This window comes from Amia ocellicauda, chromosome 14 (genome assembly GCF_036373705.1).
Source record: "Amia ocellicauda isolate fAmiCal2 chromosome 14, fAmiCal2.hap1, whole genome shotgun sequence".
Taxonomy (NCBI): domain Eukaryota; kingdom Metazoa; phylum Chordata; class Actinopteri; order Amiiformes; family Amiidae; genus Amia; species Amia ocellicauda.
In genome coordinates, this window is record NC_089863.1 from 3,048,503 (window position 1) to 3,066,185 (window position 17,683).

At 51.1% G+C, this 17,683-nt stretch overlaps 3 protein-coding genes and 1 long non-coding RNA gene across 5 annotated transcripts in view; 3 read left to right on the forward strand and 1 right to left on the reverse strand.

Moving 5' to 3' along the window:
• The first annotated feature begins 457 nt into the window (after positions 1-457).
• Positions 458-6,172, forward strand: wrap53 (WD repeat containing, antisense to TP53). The gene is made up of 12 exons (XM_066722411.1): positions 458-648; positions 1,191-1,633; positions 1,777-1,921; positions 2,148-2,243; positions 2,418-2,526; positions 2,797-2,885; positions 3,128-3,218; positions 3,313-3,445; positions 4,268-4,476; positions 5,150-5,253; positions 5,335-5,478; positions 5,601-6,172. Exons 2-12 carry the CDS (start codon positions 1,333-1,335, stop codon positions 5,815-5,817), a joined length of 1,638 nt encoding a protein of 545 aa, XP_066578508.1. The 5' UTR covers positions 458-648; positions 1,191-1,332; the 3' UTR covers positions 5,818-6,172.
• Positions 6,173-6,472: 300 nt separating this feature from the next.
• LOC136768295 (uncharacterized) lies at positions 6,473-9,835 on the forward strand. The gene is made up of 6 exons (XM_066722429.1): positions 6,473-6,726; positions 7,853-8,043; positions 8,169-8,414; positions 8,518-8,645; positions 8,747-8,816; positions 8,999-9,835. The coding sequence occupies exons 1-6, from the start codon at positions 6,483-6,485 to the stop codon at positions 9,248-9,250; spliced, it is 1,131 nt and encodes a 376-aa protein (XP_066578526.1). The 5' UTR covers positions 6,473-6,482; the 3' UTR covers positions 9,251-9,835.
• A 2,979-nt stretch (positions 9,836-12,814) lies between these two features.
• Positions 12,815-15,980, reverse strand: LOC136768309 (uncharacterized). The gene is made up of 2 exons (XR_010821962.1): positions 15,844-15,980; positions 12,815-13,586 (listed from the first exon to the last, which is right to left on the reverse strand). It is a non-coding gene; the product is annotated as an uncharacterized LOC136768309 (long non-coding RNA).
• The window catches only part of efnb3b (ephrin-B3b), a 38,903-nt gene continuing 36,299 nt past the window's right edge, over positions 15,080-17,683 (forward strand). For both annotated transcript variants that reach the window (XM_066722431.1, XM_066722432.1), the window contains exon 1: positions 15,080-16,462. In XM_066722431.1, the coding sequence (XP_066578528.1) occupies positions 16,335-16,462 (128 nt within the window). In that variant the 5' untranslated portion in view covers positions 15,080-16,334. The remainder of the gene's footprint in view (positions 16,463-17,683) is intronic.

Sequence of the window (17,683 nt, forward strand, 5' to 3'; positions counted from 1 at the left end):
CTCCAGGCTACAATACTAAGAGTTATTCCACTTCTACTAATAATTATAATTAAACTAATTTCAGACAACCGGGGTTCCATCGTTATTACTACAGTACAACAAATTACTATAATACACTGTTTTCTACCATATTACACTCTTATACCATAGTATACTGTAGTATATGTAGTGATATACTATAGTGCCCTGTTGTATACTGTAGTATCATGTACTTACTACAGTACTATAAGTACACTGAAACATACTGCTTACTATACTCAAACATACTGCCACATGCAGACAATGATTCTCCAGGAACTTTAGCATTCTAGTTATTATTATTATTATTATTATTATTATTATTATTATTATTATTATTATTATTATTATTCAGTGTCTGTTGCTCATCATATCCCAGGAGCCATTTCGAGCCTCTTTATTCAAGGGCGGGGTCAGGCTTAGATCTCGCGTTGTTTGGGGCGGCGAGACTTCAGCCGCAGCTGTCATGGCGGCGCCCAGTGCGAGTGTAGTGTGAGACTGGAAACGTACAGCGAATAAAACACACAAACAAAGAGGGCAGAGCGGAGAGAGAGAAGGACTGAGGGGATCATCTTTTACAGAAGAAGGAGAGGAGGAGGAGAAGTCACTTCCGCACAGTTTCAGTAACAGGTAGCGATACACCGCAACACACTGCACAACTAATACAACCACAAGCCCTAGTGACACGGAGAGCAGTGTGTGTGTGTATGTATATATATATATATATATATATAATGTTTGACTGTGACAGAAAGAAAGAGAGAGAGAGAGACTTCACCTTTATCGATCAAAAGACAACACGTAGGACACAGATGCACCAAACAATTCAAATTAAACACCCAGATCTTCTGTTTGTATCTGCTGTGTGGGAGGAGGGTGGTGGGCGGTGTGTGAGTGTATATATATATATATATATACTATATATATTATATGTTTCCTGTATCATTTCTGTCAATGTGTGGCAATACCAGTACACTGTTCTCATGCCAGCAATGCAAACTGAACTGAATTGAGAGAGTGTGTGTAAGAGAGACGAAGTTAGTGTCTGTCTGTGTCATGGCTTTTGTGTGTGGGGGCTGATACAATTCCCACTTCCTTCGTTCAGTAAACGTGTGTATCCCCTCCTCTCTCTCTGTCATCCCCTCTTCCTCTCCTCTCTGCCCCTCCCTCAGTGTGTCCGGCAGCGCCTCTGTGTTGGGAGCTGTGATGAGTGCGGAGCCCCCCCGACACAGACGCAGCCCCCCCACGGCCATCTGACACGGAGAGAGAGACCGAGATACGAACTGGACAGAAAGCGAGAGCGAGGCAGTCGTCATGTGTGACCCGCCGGCGGACGGGGAGGCGGAGAGCGAGCCGCCCCTCTCACCTGCCCCGGCCCAGAGTGGGGGAGCACAGGAGGGTGAGGAAGACGAGGATCCCGGGGGGCAAGAAGCTTCACCCCCAGCTGCCAAACTGCCCCGACTGGGGCTCGAGGAAGGACAGGGTGCTGACCTCCGACCTCCTCCACAGCCCGGCCCCTTCAAGGATGACCTCGCCCTGACCTCCGCTCTGACCTCTGACCCTACGGTGCCCGACCCATCAGGGGGCGACGTTTCACCCAATGCAGAGGGGACGGGTAAGAGGGGTTAAAAGGGGGGGTGTCCCTCTCTCTTTCTCTTTATTTGTGTCTCTTATCTATCCATTCATTTTTGTTTATATCTGTATCGGTCTCCTGTCACTCGTTTACTTTTAGATCTATTTTCTCTGTCTGTCTTTCAGAGACGGCCCAGGGCCAGGACACAGCAGCGACTGAGAGGGAGGGAGAGGTGGAGCAGAACGGACAGAGCGAAACACCCCAGGATGGAGGAGGGGAGGAGGAGAGAGGGATTGAGGGAGATTACACCCCTCAGGAAGGGCAGCACTAGTAAGCCAGTCTCTTCTGTATGTTTATGCATGTATGTGTGTGTGTATTTGTGTTGTAGTTGATTGTGTTTCTCGGGGGGGGTCTGGGCTATATGTATATGTGTATGTTTACTATATAGTACTGTAATGTTATCAAGAAACAACATTCACCATTCTCTCTCTCCACCTTATTCACTCGCTCTCTGTATCTGGGTGTGTAATGTTGCGGCCTTGTCTCGTCCCTGCAGCCTGGGCTTTGATTTCTGCCAGGCCCCCCAGATGCTGACTGGAGCCTGGGCAGAGTACACCAGCGCCCCGGAGAACTACCTCAAAGGCTGCAAATGGTGAGGCTGCTGCTCAAAGTGCTGCTGCTGCTGCTGCTATTACTGCTATTTTTGCTTTTGTATTATTATTATTATTATTATTATTATTATTATTATTATTATATTTTAATGCACCCCCTGCCACCCTGTAGTGTTTATAGTGTATTTCTCCCTCTCTCTCTCTCTCTCTCTCAGGGCCCCTGACGGGACGTGTGTGGTGTCCAACAGTGCGGACAACGCTCTCAGAGTTTACAACCTGCCGGCCGAGCTGTACAGCCAGGACTGGGACCTGCTGCCGGAGATGGTCAGACACCCGTCCCTGTGTCCCCCTCTCTGTGTGTTTGTCTGTGTGTCTCTCTCTCTCTCTCTCTCTCTCCCCCTCTCTGTGCTCCCTATCTGTGTGTGTCCCTCTCTCTTTCTCTCTGTCTCCCTCTCTGTGTGTTTCTCTCTGTGTCTCTCGCTATCTCTCTCATTCTGTCTTTAAATATTTCTGTTTGTTAATTTGCCTTTCAGGTAAAATTATGAATACTGATAATTACTGAAAAAAGTGAACTCTCTCTCTCCTCCCCTGTAGAGTCCGGTGCTGCGGATGCTGGAGGGAGACACGGTCTATGATTACTGCTGGTACCCCCTCATGAGCTCCATGGACCCGGACACCTGCTTGTGAGAACAGTCTGCCTCTCTCTCTCTGCTCCTCTGTCTCTCTTTCTCTGTCCCTCTCACCTGTGTGCTCTCCCTCGTCTTCCTCCTCCTGTCTTCCCACTCACAACCTCTTTCCCCTTCCTTCACTCACTCTCTCTTTCTTCTGTTCATCCCTCACTTGTACTCTATCTCTCAGACTCTTTATCTGTACCTGAGTCTCTCTCTCTGTAATTGACTCCGTCTCTGCGCTCCCCCTCTCCCAGCTTAGCCAGCAGTAGCCGGGACAACCCCATTCACATCTGGGATGCCTTCTATGGTGACCTCCGCGCGACCTTCCGCCCCTACAACCACCTGGTCAGTGATGGACAGAATAAACATAGTTCATTATAATGAATGTATGTATGTAAGTATGACATCACAGTAACATTTCTCTCTCTCTCTCTCTCAGGACGAGCTGACGGCGGCCCACTCGCTCTGCTTCACCCCGGACGGCTCTCAGCTGTTCTGCGGCTTCGACAGGGCGGTCCGGGTGTTCGACACGACCCGACCCGGCCGCGACTGCCAGCTGCGGCCCACCCAGGGTGCGTGAGTGCGTCTGTGTGTCGAACTGGGGATTGTTTCTTGATTTCTTGGATGTTGATGAGGTCACCTAGTAAACAACGCTGGAGAGATTGGAATGCTGCAATCTAGGAAGAATGACACAGTAATAAGGGACACTTAATGTAAAGTGTTACCCAAAGTACTTCCTATGTAAAATGTGTTGTAGTGAGTGATGCCTTTTTGTTTCCTTATTGTAGAAGTAACAGGCTTTTTATTGATCAAGAATTCTGGGTTGGAAAATATAGGTATGACTCTGTAGGGTGTCGTGGTGTGATTAGTGTTCATTTATGTATCCAGTAGAATGTTGGAATGATGGATTCTAGAATGGAGAACCAGTTTGATGTTGGCTTCCAAACCCCTATTCCTGTAGTATTGAGGAGTGAGAACTGACGCGGTCAGAGGCTTCTTCTGCATCGAGTGGTTGTGTTTATATTGTTCCGGTGTGTTGTCTATCAGACTGATGCTGATTGGTTGATTGGTGCAGTTTAATACCATCTAATTGAGAGTGGATGGGTGATGCACTAGGTGTGATATCTGGAGTCTGCAATTTACTATAAAACATCTTGAAAGTGTTATCAATGGCTTCCGGGGTCTGTATGACATTACACATTGATTATTGATTTATTTGATCCATTTTGGAATTGGAATTGAGTTGGAGACCCTGTACCCCTCTCTCTCTCTCTCTCTCTCTCTCTCTCTCTCTCTCTCTCTCTCTCTCTCTGTCCCTCTCCATCTCCCCCATCTCCCATTCTCTCTGTGTCCCTCTTCCCCTGTTCCTTGTCTCTCCCTCCCTCTCTCCCCAGTGAAAAGGAAGGGTCAGAGTGGCATCGTGTCGTGCCTGGCCTTTAGCCCCTGCCAGCCCCTGTACGCGTGCGGCTCGTACTCTCGCTCCGTGGGGCTTTACTCCCGGGAGGACGGGGAGCCACTGGCGCTGCTGCTGGGGCACCTGGGGGGCGTGACGCACCTGCGCTTCTCACCCGACGGGCTGCGGCTCTACACCGGCGGCCGCAAGGTAACCACTGGGATGGGCTGAGAGAGGGGTCTAGGGGACGGACGGACTGAGAGAGAGGGGAGCTAGGGGATGGACGGACTGAGAGAGAGGGGAGCTAGGGGACGGACGGACTGAGAGAGAGGGGAGCTAGGGGACGGACGGACTGAGAGAGAGGGGAGCTAGGGGACGGACGGACTGAGAGAGAGGGGAGCTAGGGGACGGACGGACTGAGAGAGAGGGGAGCTAGGGGACGGACGGACGGACGGACTGAGAGAGGGGAGCTAGGGGACGGACGGACGGACGGACTGAGAGAGGGGAGCTAGGGGACGGACGGACGGACGGACTGAGAGAGGGGAGCTAGGGGACGGACGGACGGACGGACTGAGAGAGAGGGGAGCTAGGGGACGGACGGACGGACGGACGGACGGACTGAGAGAGAGGGGAGCTAGGGGACGGACGGACTGAGAGAGAGGGACTCGAGGGTACGGGCAGACTGAGAGAGAGGGACGCGAGGGTACGGACGGACTGAGAGAGAGAGGGACGCGAGGGTACGGGCGGACTGAGAGAGAGAGGGACGCGAGGGTACGGGCGGACTGAGAGAGAGAGGGACATGAGGGTACGTGTGGACTGAGAGAGGGACACGAGGGTATGGGCAGACTGAGAGACGGAAGCTGAGGTTGTCTCTGTCCCTCAGGACCCGGAGATCCGCTGCTGGGACCTGAGGGAGCCGGGCCGGGTTCTGTTCTCAGTGCGCCGCACCGTCGGCACCAACCAGAGGATCTACTTCGACCTGGACCCGTGAGTCACAGCGCACACTACACACGCTACACACTTACTGCACACTATACACACTACACACGTGTCTGTCTGTGTCTGCAGGTCTGGCAGGTTTCTGCTCAGCGGAGACACGGAGGGCGTGGTGTCAGTGTGGGACACAGCGGCGCCACCCTCTGGTGACCAGCAGCCGGTCCTGCAGCCGCTGCTCCAATACCAGGCCCACCGGGACTGCAGCAACGGGCTCAGGTGACTGTCCCTCTCTGTGTCTTTCTCCCTCTCTGTCTCTCTCCCCCTTTTCCTCCCTGTCTCTCATCTTTCTAGTGGTCACTGAGGAATGAAGACTAACCCTCTCCCTCCCCCTCTCTCAGCGTCCACCCCAGTATGCCCCTGCTGGCCCTGAGCTGCGGGCAGCGCCAGTTCAGCGAGCTCTCGGACAGCGAGGGGGAGGGTGAGGGCAGCCTGATGATGTCGCCGCTGCCTCCCCGTGAGGAGAACGCCCTCACGCTGTGGTGGGCCGGACCGCGCGCCGGGGAGGGCGAGGGCGAGGGGGAGGGAGAGAGCAGGAGGGAGATAGAGAGCGTGTGAGAGGGAGGGAGCTGATGCCGAGACTGTTCCCACATGCTCTGGGTGATTGTCTCTCTCTCTCCAGTGATGCATTCTGGGTCATGTGCCAACGAACTGCCAACTCGGACCGTCTTTTCTATTGTTAATATGCTGAGGAGTTTTGTTGTTTACTTGTTGCCGGTGAATAAAAACACAAACACACAACCGGGCTGAAACGGGCAGCTGGCCCCCGGTGTGCGTCGGAGCTCCGTGCCTGCACCCGCCTCTGTGAATGTAAAGCTGGGCGACAAAACAGCTGTGTGTGTGCGTGTGTGTTTGCGCAGTTGTCTATTGCTGTTTCACAAGTGGTTTTATTAAAAGCAGAGTTTTGTAAAAAGTTGTCTTGTCAGTGTGGGGTTTGTGAATGGAGCTCTTGATTGCTTAATTGAACCGTTAATTTAACTAATGATTTCCTAAATCAGAGCCTTTTAATTATTTTAAAGAGTATGGGTTTTAAATATAGAATTGTATGGAGAGCTTATTAAAGAACCAACTTTTCGTATAGAATTTTAAAAGCAAAAACTAAGCAGATTGTTAATTAAGGTTCAATTAAGTAATTGAGAGCTCGGCTGTGATTATAAGAGTGTTGGTGCGGAGGTGGCGCGACTCCGTGCCGTGTGACGTGACGACGGCTCCCCATAGCGGCCATGAGCGGAATCGCACCCACCTGTCCTGTGTTGACTTGTAACCGCAGCAACCGCGGAGCCGGCTGCAGGGTGCGGGTCGGTTCCTCCGGGCTCGGTTCCTCCGCTATGGCCGCCGGAGCCGCAGCGCACACGGGCCGCGTCAGTCCTGCCGCCGGGGAGTCGAGCTCCAGCTGCCCGGGGCTGGAGAGGATCATTAACCGCAGCGCGCTGACGACCCAGCGGGCCACACACCGACACATCCTGGGTAAAGAGCCGAGTGTGATGCGCTGCCCTGCGTGTGTAGTGGACTGGACTGGACTGGACTGCTGCAGAGACACTGACTGGACCGGACTGGACTGGACTGGACTGCTGCAGAGTCACTGACTTGACCGGACTGGACTGGACTGGACTGCTGCAGAGTCACTGACTGGACTGGACTGGACTGCTGCAGAGTCACTGACTGGACCGGACTGGACTGGACTGGACTGCTGCAGAGTCACTGACTGGACTGGACTGGACTGGACTGGACTGCTGCAGAGACACTGACTGGACCGGACTGGACTGGACTGCTAAAGAGCCACTGACTGGACTGGACTGGACTGCTGCAGAGTCACTGACTGGACCGGACTGGACTGGACTGGACTGCTGCAGAGTCACTGACTGGACCGGACTGGACTGGACTGGACTGCTGCAGAGACACTGACTGGACCGGACTGGACTGGACTGGACTGCTGCAGAGACACTGACTGGACCGGACTGGACTGGACTGGACTGCTGCAGAGACACTGACTGGACTGGACTGGACTGGACTAGACTGCTGCAGAGACACTGACTGGACCGGACTGGACTGGACTGCTGCAGAGACACTGACTGGACTGGACTGCTGCAGAGTCACTGACTGGACTGGACTGGACTGGATTGCTGCAGAGTCACTGACTGGACTGGACTGGACTGGACTGGACTGCTGCAGAGACACTGACTGGACCGGACTGGACTGGACTGCTAAAGAGCCACTGACTGGACTGGACTGGACTGGACTGCTAAAGAGCCACTGACTGGACTGGACTGGACTGGACTGGACTGGACTGGACTGCTAAAGAGCCACTGACTGGACTGGACTGGACTGCTGCAGAGACACTGACTGGACTGGACTGCTGCAGAGTCACTGACTGGACTGGACTGGACTGGACTGGACTGGACTGCTAAAGAGCCACTGACTGGACTGGACTGGACTGCTGCAGAGACACTGACTGGACTGGACTGCTGCAGAGTCACTGACTGGACTGGACTGGACTGGACTGGACTGGACTGCTAAAGAGCCACTGACTGGACTGGGCAGGACTGTGTTATTACAATCGCAGCGCAGTGATGGCAGTGTTGCTGTTGCCTAGCGCTGGGCGAGCGCTGCTGTAAGACGCTGCTGGACAAGAGGGTGTCTCCACGGGAACATCGGCCGCACCTGCCCAGTGAGGAGGAGGAGGAGGAGGAAGAGGACGTCCCCTGCTGGACAGACAGGGAGTTGCGTGCTGCTCTGAGGAGGGAGGCAGAGGAGAGAGAGAGAGCGCTGCAGGAGCAGAGAGAGGTACGGCACACTGACTCAGCCACACACTGAGGTACGGCACACTGACTCAGCCACACACTGAGGTACGGCACACTGACTCAGCCACACACTGAGGTACGGCACACTGACGCTCTGACCCTCCTCAGACCCTGCAGGCGCAGTTCACTGAGGCCCTGGAGAGCCGCGGCCGCCTGGAGGCCGAGGAGAGGCAGGGGCTGCGGGTGCAGCTGGCGGCCCAGGCGGAGGAGGCTCTGCGCAGGGAGAGGGCCCGGCTGCAGGAGGAGAGTGCGGGGGCACTGCGCAGGGCCGGCGAGGAGCTGAGCGCCAGGCTGGGGCGAGAGGCGGAGGAGGAGAGAGAGAGAGAGGCGGAGAGGCGGAGAGCTGAGGCCCAGGTGAAGAGAGAGTTAAATCCATCTCTCTCTCTCTCTCTATCAATGAAATAGACTGACGCACTGATTGATGCATTGACTGACACTGACTGACTCTCTCTCTCAGGCGCAGGTGGCTCAGTGTGTGCAGGAGGCCGTGTCTCGGGTTCGAGAGCAGTGCCACAAGGAGGCGGAGACGGAGAGAGGGGCGCTGAGGGAGACGCACCGACAGAGAGAGGCCGAGCTGCAGGCACGGTGAGTCCGACTGGGCCCTGCCGTCCCCACAGCGCTGCTCCGCTGGACCTGTGTGTGTGCCTGCCGTTGGTGCTGTTGATGTTGTGTGTGTCGTGTTGCAGGATCGAGCAGCTGCAGCAGACAGTGTGCAGAGTGACGGAGGAGCGGGCGCAGCGAGAGCAACAGCTAAAGGTACGGCGACCCTGTTCACCACGGGGGGTGTGTGTGTGTCCGTTTGTGTATCACAGTGTGTGTGAGTTGTTTTCTTCTCTTCATGGAAGGCGCTGATGAGTGAGTTATAGGGATCTCAACACCTCCTCTCTCTGTCTCTCTCTCCCCCTTTCTATCTCTCCCTCTCGCTCTCTCTCTCTCAGGAGGTGTGGTCCAGTTTCCGTTCGTTCCTTGATCTCTCCACCTCCGGCCTCCACTCTGACTTCCTGCTGCCCCGCCCCCGCCTGGGCCCTGAGCCGGGATTGGTCGAGACCGGGGTGCAGACCGACAGCCTTCTGGACACGCCCATCAATGAGACCACGCCTCCTCGTTGCCCTCCATCCCCTGACTCCGCCCTTTCTGGGGAAATGGACACTAGGACCCTGCACTTTGATCTCCCCGTCAGCTACTTCTGATAGTGAGCTGTAGTCGTATAATCCTAACAGTAACGGGGGACAACCTCTTCTTGCTTTTGCACATATTAAAAGTGCGCTTTACCAAATCAAAAGTGACTGATTGGTTAATTGGCTGATTGGTTGTTGCTTGATTGGCTGGCCTGTGCTTCATCCCAACAGAAGTCTGCGGAGATGTTGTTAAGGAAAGCACCTCTCAACAATAAACCTCAAATGCTCTTGCTCGGCTTCCTAATATAGGGCTAAGCCCCGCCCACTGGTTCAGGACGGTGCTGAGCCTTCTGGGATATGTAGTTGTTTTTCTGTGGCGGCCATTTCTTAAAGGGCCAGACACTTCCTGGTCCACAAGTTGTTAAATATTATTATACAACACTACAGTATATTACACTACACTGTGTAATGTTGCGGAATACTGGAAAAGACAATTTCTCGTTTTGAATGTGGTCTGTTTTGTAATCCAGTGCAGGTCCAATGCGTGATCAGAGTCTACTGTTGTTAAGCGATGTAAGCAGCCATGTTTGGAATTGTGTGCCTTGTGTTTGATTTAAATGAATTAATGTTAATAATAACCAGCATGGAATATCCGCATCCTGTGTGTGCAAATCTCCTTTACTGTTGAGACATCACACACTGTGTTATTTTTCCACACAGAGAGTTGTCACAATCTGAACAAACTCCCCAGCGATGTGGTAGAAGCTGAAAGTTTGGGAACATTTAAAAATAGTCTGGATAGGATCCTTGGATCACTTAGTTATTAATGGACACCAAACGAGCACGATGGGGCGAATGGCCTCCTCTCGTCTGTAAACTTTCTTATGTTCTTATTATAATACTACAGTATATTGGCCTGCAGTTCCAGATGTTTTCCACACGGTGGCAGTGCAGGGCATGATTTCGGTGCGGTGAATTTCACCACAACGCAGAAGTGTCTGTGTGTTTGTGTCTGACTGTGCTTGTGTGCATAGAGTCATAGAATCACAAGCAGCAGCCCATAAATACATACATAAGTACACACACCCTCTTAGAAGTAATGTGTTGAATGTGAAAATGTGAATAGTACTATGGAAACATTTTGTGTTGCTCTAGTCTGCAACAACATGTGTGGTAGGGTACCAGTGTAGGGTAACACAACCTAATTGCATGAATTCTCATTATTAAACGCAATCCTCTGCGCAGTGTATGTCAGCCAGTCACTCTGCAAAGATCCCCAGACAGTGCGAACTTTCTACACATCGTTGTCCTTCAACATGTATTTTAATAGTTTGTTTTCCATTTGAGTTACTTTTACAATTGTTAAAAATATATCTCGTATTCGTACGGAAGTTCCCCAGGGCCGTGTGAGAGAGAAAACCCTCAGAGTTTCACAAAGCCTCGGCCCCGGGCTCTTCTGTATGTATCCTGTATATCAGAGATGCCTGTAACGTGTCAGTTAGAATGAGATCGTTTTCAGAAGAGCTCTAGTGTTGCGTGGGCGAACACTTGTGTTTTTATGATTACTACTACTAGTAGTACAGTAGTAGCAGTTTTTGCCCTACAGTAAAATAAGAACAATAAAGTACGACATGGCTGGTGCATAATAATAAATTAAGGTATTGTGTCCTCAGGGATGTAATTTATAAAGACTGGCACCTCTTTATGCACGTCAGTAACTTACAGACCACAGAGGCGCTGCTGACGAGTAGTTTCCATCGGTGTGTGTCAGTGTGTGTGTGTGTGTGTGTGTGTGTGGGTGGGGGGAAGGAGGGCCAGATATAATCAGATGCTGTTCTTTGATTTAAATTTAATTTATTTGTACTTCGGTTTCAGACACACTTCACCACTGCACCACTGTAGCCTGTTATTCTAGTGTGTCTTTTTGCACGATACTAACACTGTCTGTGGTCTTGTTGTCCTATTGGTGAGAATTTAAAATGACTGGGAGCCTTTCATCAAGAGAAATGCACTCACAAACACCCCATCACCATTTATTGAAGCACTAGGTATGTTTGCTAAGGTTCCTTAAGGATTTCGAATCACAATGTGAGCAGAAACATTTACATTTACCTTGAGAATGCATCCGTTCCAGCACATCTGGATTACATCCCAAATGCCGTCAATATAAAACATAAATTGTTAGCTATGTTTGCATATACACTCACCTAAAGGATTATTAGGAACACCATACTAATACTGTGTTTGACCCCCTTTCGCCTTCAGAACTGCCTTAATTCTACGTGGCATTGATTCAACAAGGTGCTGAAAGCATTCTTTAGAAATGTTGGCCCATATTGATAGGATAGCATCTTGCAGTTGATGGAGATTTGTGGGATGCACATCCAGGGCACGAAGCTCCCGTTCCACCACATCCCAAAGATGCTCTATTGGGTTGAGATCTGGTGACTGTGGGGGCCAGTTTAGTACAGTGAACTCATTGTCATGTTCAAGAAACCAATTTGAAATGATTCGACCTTTGTGACATGGTGCATTATCCTGCTGGAAGTAGCCATCAGAGGATGGGTACATGGTGGTCATAAAGGGATGGACATGGTCAGAAACAATGCTCAGGTAGGCCGTGGCATTTAAACGATGCCCAATTGGCACTAAGGGGCCTAAAGTGTGCCAAGAAAACATCCCCCACACCATTACACCACCACCACCAGCCTGCACAGTGGTAACAAGGCATGATGGATCCATGTTCTCATTCTGTTTACGCCAAATTCTGACTCTACCATCTGAATGTCTCAACAGAAATCGAGACTCATCAGACCAGGCAACATTTTTCCAGTCTTCAACTGTCCAATTTTGGTGAGCTTGTGCAAATTGTAGCCTCTTCTTCCTATTTGTAGTGGAGATGAGTGGTACCCGGTGGGGTCTTCTGCTGTTGTAGCCCATCCGCCTCAAGGTTGTACGTGTTGTGGCTTCACAAATGCTTTGCTGCATACCTCGGTTGTAACGAGTGGTTATTTCAGTCAAAGTTGCTCTTCTATCAGCTTGAATCAGTCGGCCCATTCTCCTCTGACCTCTAGCATCAACAAGGCATTTTCGCCCACAGGACTGCCGCATACTGGATGTTTTTCCCTTTTCACACCATTCTTTGTAAACCCTAGAAATGGTTGTGCGTGAAAATCCCAGTAACTGAGCAGATTGTGAAATACTCAGACCGGCCCGTCTGGCACCAACAACCATGCCACGCTCAAAATTGCTTAAATCACCTTTCTTTCCCATTCAGACATTCAGTTTGGAGTTCAGGAGATTGTCTTGACCAGGACCACACCCCTAAATGCATTGAAGCAACTGCCATGTGATTGGTTGGTTAGATAATTGCATTAATGAGAAATTGAACAGGTGTTCCTAATAATCCTTTAGGTGAGTGTACAGTCCAGTGAAAGCCTGCTACATACATGGCAGTACAGCGTGTCCTGACATCATACGGTATCACTCATGTTCACAGGGTTTCACTGACAATGGAGTGAAGGGATTGAATCTAATGTGCAGAAAGAGAGGGATAGAAATGATGTGACTTTTCAAGAACTGGGCCAGACAGCAACTGCTTTTCGGATCCAATGAGGTCAAAACAAACAAGAAGCGGAGATTTCACACCTTTATTCAGCTGGAGAAATACCTGAGAGGCGCTCAGACTAAATGTGTTGCGTTGTGCTGTTATTGTGAGTCCCATACAACAGAGTGAAGTTACATGTGTCTTTGAGTTGTTGTATAATTTCTTAGATCGGTTATTGAAATCCAAACCCGGTGTGAACACACAGGAACGGGACTGGTGTCTGTGGTGAGTGTGAGATGGAGATGAGAGGATGACTACAACCATGGCCCAGAGGCTCGGGTCAGTTCCACGAGGTAGAGAAGAAACACAACAACTGTGCTGATGTCCCGCCTATAGGACAACACTCAGCTGCCAGGAGATCTACAATACCTTCAGCCTGATGAGGGTGAGTGTAACTAAAACACACACATCAGAGACCACAGGGTGCGATAGTGTCAGTCCTACAAGAGCAGGGTTAACATCCACGAGCACCCGTCTGCTGGTGTGTGTCTCGGCTCGGGCAGGACCGTCGACATCAACGCGCTGGCGACACACCCGTGGTTTCGCACAGACAGCGTCTCTGGGCTTCAGGTTCCTCTTTCGTTTCTGATTCAGTCCTGCAGTCGGCTCCTCCGGCTGAGCGGCCCGTTCTCGCCTCAGCGATCAATCCTGCCCAATCCGGATCAATCCCGCTGCTGTTCCACTGTGGCGCTGTGACTCTACACCTTGCCTCTCTTAACTCTGCACTCGTGTGTGTTGTGGGACGGTCCTGGTGAACAAGGCGAAGAAGAGCTCTTGTCTCGGGCTCTGAAGCAGCTGCATCTGTGGGGGGTGATCGGAGCAGAGGTGTAACACAAACACGGTGTCCCTCATGGCTGGACCTCAGACACAGCCCTGCCCCACAGTGTCATCACCCCTACACTCTCAGAACGAGTGTGTTACATTTAACACTTTCTGTGTTTGTTCAAGAACAGCACACAAGCCTCTGTAGGAAAAACACATTGTTGTGTTGTTGGTCAATTGTGTTGTCCTTGAACAAACACGGGATGTTAAGAGTGTAGCACTTTCAGAGTCAGAAGACACTTTGTCTGCATGTGACGGTACAGCCATGATAATAACAATACAAATATGATGATGATTTTGCAAGAGAACAATAATAAAGAACTGTTGCACTTTACTAAACAGTAACACTTTACAATAGGTCCCCCAAATTACAGTTACTTCACATAGTAGGTACTCAGTATCTACATGTTAGTTACTCATAAGAACAGTGTAATTAAGCTTTTGCTAACATGTACTTAATGTGTAAAAATGATTAACGGTGTATGAAAGTACACATTTGCCTGGTAAGGATGTCTTTGCAGCTATACCAGGCACTTTTTACACAATAAGTACATGTTAACAAATGTATACTTACACTGTTCTTGATCGTAACTAACATGTAGTTACTGAGTACCTACTATGTTAATACACTGTAATTTGGGAGACCCCGAAAAAACCAACACATTAATCATCAAGAAACACAGTTTAATGAAACACTCCGGGCAGCCGCTAGAGGGCGCTGCATCCCCGCAAATAATATCCCTCCATCTCGGAGACGAGTCTTTGTACTGGTGACGTGTGTGTGTGAGAGAGAGAGAGAGAGAGAGAGAGAGAGAGAGAGGGAGTAGTGTGTGTGTATTGTGTGTGCAATATGGGCCCATTCAGACCCGTCTGCCTGGTAGCTGTAAAAGTTAGCAGTGATCTGTGACTCCTCGGCTCGGTTCCGTGTGTCCTATTGGACGGGCCATTCGGTGGACCGATACCCCTCTCTCTCTCTCTCTCTCTCTCTCTCTCTCTCTCTCTCTCTCTCTCTCTCTCTGCGGTTCAGGGCGACACGGAAACGACTGACTTGTGTCTGAAAGACTCAGAGGAATTAACAATAATAAATACACGAGAAAGAAAGAAAGAAAAAGTCCATGTCGGGTTTTCGGGGCCGCCGTGTCCCATCAGTCCTCCCCCCTCCTCTCTCTCTCTCTATTTCTCTCTCTCTCTCGTGTGGAATGTGTGGCTGGAGAGAAGATAGGGATTTTATCAGTTTACACAGAGAGGGAGAGACAGCAGACAGCAGCCCATCAATACACGATCAACAACCAATAATCATCACAGTTATCATAATCTGGGTGCTGAGAGGAGAAGCGGAGCCGGGATTTGTGTTTTCTCCCCCCCTCTCCCCCTCTCCCTCTCTCCCTCTCTCTCTCCCTCCCTCTCCCTCTCTCTCTCCAAACACACAGTCACTCACACAGCCCCCCCCCCCTTCACATGAAGCAGTTACCCTGCTCAGAGCCAGAGACACGCCACTCACATTCAGAGAGAGAGGGAGAGAGAGAGGGAGAGAGAGAGAGAGAGAGAGAAACGGATGAAAGCGGCGATTGAAGGAGCGCAATCGGGGGGAGAGACTGTCCTCCGGCCGGAGCCGCCGGGACGCAGATGCGACTCTGAGCGATTTCATCCCGCAGCTTGATCTGGGATTTAGGGGGAGAAGAAGAAAAAAAACAGACTGAACCCCCATCTCTGCGGAGACTGGAGTCACACCGATCTCTTCATTATACATGCATGCGCGTATAAAACAAGCATTAGCATTATAATTGGCAATATGTGATTATTAGTATTACTATTAGCGTGATTATCGAGATTATTATTGCGCTTTTATACCCGGGATCGCTGCACAGGAAGACTTTGTCACAAACTTGCTACACAATTATAAATGCGTGAGTTTTCTCTCTCTCAGGAGGTAAGAGCACAAAATAAAAACAGCACCGTGAATAATATTGTGATTAATAGCAATAACAATTATATTAATAGTGGTAGTCGTGTGGGTGCAGAATAAAACAGCTCCGCTTTGCCCGAGACTTGGATACTGGATTGAGAGAGAGAGAGAGAGAGAGGGAGAGAGGGAGAGAGAGTTGGGATGAGAGGGGGGGACAGAGAAGAGCAAAAGTGCCAAGTGGAGCGGAGTCCGAAGGCAGGTCTGCAGCCGTAACGGGATCTGAGAAGAAAGAAGAGAAAAAGGAGGGAGAGACGGAGAGAGAGATCTTACCTTTCCATCCAAACTACATGGTGTACCCGCCCGCAGGAGCCCGGCGGACTGGGGGGTTCGGGGGAGAGATCGCGGCGCAGGGATAGAGGACGACAAGAAGAGAGGGAAGAGAGACGAGCAGACAGACGAGAGCAGCGCCATGGCGTTGGAGTAGCCGCTCTGGCGCTGTCGGACCCGGGACGCTCGGCGCTACTTTGATCGCACCGGTGCGCCACTCTGCCACTCTTTGCGCCGGGGCGAGGAGCAGCGCAAACGGGCCCCCAGCCCCCCAGTAACAGCAGCCCCTCTGGCCCGGACCCGGCTCGGTTCGCCGGCCGCAGCTGCGTTGGCCCGGGTCGGGTTGCGCCCAACGGGGAAACTTTTCCTCGGCCTGGAGGACGGGCGAGTGCGTCTCTCACAGTAGTGTGTCTGGCGCTGGCTCTTTCGTGCATTGGAGTACCTGTTGTGTGTGTTCCCTGGGGAGGAAGAGGAGGAGGAGGAGGAGGAGGAGGATGCGGGCAGCGATGTGCCCGGGGACGTGTTGGCACGCACTGGGGATCCTACTGCTTTTCTCGCTGGATTTACTGGGCACCGAGGCCACCAACATGGAGCCCATTTACTGGAACTCGCTCAACAAAAGGTGGGTTTGTGCTGCTGGTGCGGGGGGCTGTGCGTGATGTGGACCGAGCCGGTGCCGTGTGCCGAGGCTGCTGTCCCCGGGCTCTCTGCTAAGGAAAGTGAAAGTTGATCCCGGCGCGGCGTGGCGTGGCGCACGGTCGTGCCATACCGTGGATACAGCGCCGCACCTCGCCGCACGCCGCATGCGTGATTGTCTCAGCGTGTGTTTCCGTGCGGGTGAAAGAGTAACTTTGGATCAAGGCCTGTTATTGTGCCGATTATTGCTGCTGTTGCCAGTGTCTGTCGCTGTAATAGAGTCATTGATAGGATGGGAGTTGAGCTGCAGTCTCCGCTGGGGTAATGGGTGACAACTGAATGCTGTTTTTTGGGGGAGATGTCCAGACAGGGCGATTACAGACACCATGAGAGACCCCAAAGTCTCACCTTTCATCATCATCATAACATAAACATATTAAAGTTAAAATAGAATGAAATTAGATATTGTTTGGGTAATTGTTTAGTAGCAGTAGTAGTATTCAGTAGTAGTTATAAGTTCTATTATAATAGGTCAGTAATAGTAGTATTACTGCTCATACTGTAGACCAAATGTAAGATTCATTCACTCTGGGTGAAAACGGCAGTGTTTCTCTTTAGACACACTGAACCGGCTTCAGTGAGGAGACGCTTCTGACCTCCACCGAGGGGTTAAAACTCAGTTCCAGTCGCAGAGTGCTGTTCAAGTGTCCTTCAGCTGTCTCTCAGACCTGTCCAGTCCAGCAGGGTCTCAGCCCTGGTCCTGAGAGACACAGTCCAGTCCAGCAGGGTCTCTGGTCCCGAGAGACACAGTCCAGTCCAGCGGGGTCTCAGCCCTGGTCCTGAGAGACACAGTCCAGTCCAGCAGGGTCTCGGCCCTGGTCCTGAGAGACACAGTCCAGTCCAGCGGGGTCTCAGCCCTGGTCCTGAGAGACACAGTGCAGTCTAGTCCGGGGAGAATCCAATGTCATGAAGCCCTAAGTGCAATATTTACATCTTAAACACATGTGTCCTGTGTTTCCAAAATAGTTGTATATTGATTTGCTGTCAGTGATGCAGGAAGGGGTTAATCTGTCTGGGGCAATGAGAGAGAGAGAGAGAGAGAGAGAGAGAGAATTATTATTCATAGCAGCAGTGGTAGTAGGAGTTATCAACTCATATACTATTGAGGTGTGTCAGTGTACAGTTTGCACAGTGTGTTTGTGCGCAT

What these genes read in the sequence shown, in the direction of transcription:
- wrap53 (XM_066722411.1), top strand. Translation starts at nt 1,333, where the DNA reads ATGTGTGACCCGCCGGCGGACGGGGAGGCGGAGAGCGAGCCGCCCCTC. An exon ending in ACCCAATGCAGAGGGGACGG is followed by an intron (nt 1,634 to 1,776) that starts GTAAGAGGGGTT and finishes TCTGTCTTTCAG; the next exon opens with AGACGGCCCAGGGCCAGGAC. An exon ending in GGGACCTGCTGCCGGAGATG is followed by an intron (nt 2,527 to 2,796) that starts GTCAGACACCCG and finishes CCTCCCCTGTAG; the next exon opens with AGTCCGGTGCTGCGGATGCT.
- LOC136768295 (XM_066722429.1), top strand. Translation starts at nt 6,483, where the DNA reads ATGAGCGGAATCGCACCCACCTGTCCTGTGTTGACTTGTAACCGCAGC. An exon ending in CGCTGCAGGAGCAGAGAGAG is followed by an intron (nt 8,044 to 8,168) that starts GTACGGCACACT and finishes GACCCTCCTCAG; the next exon opens with ACCCTGCAGGCGCAGTTCAC. An exon ending in GGCGGAGAGCTGAGGCCCAG is followed by an intron (nt 8,415 to 8,517) that starts GTGAAGAGAGAG and finishes TCTCTCTCTCAG; the next exon opens with GCGCAGGTGGCTCAGTGTGT.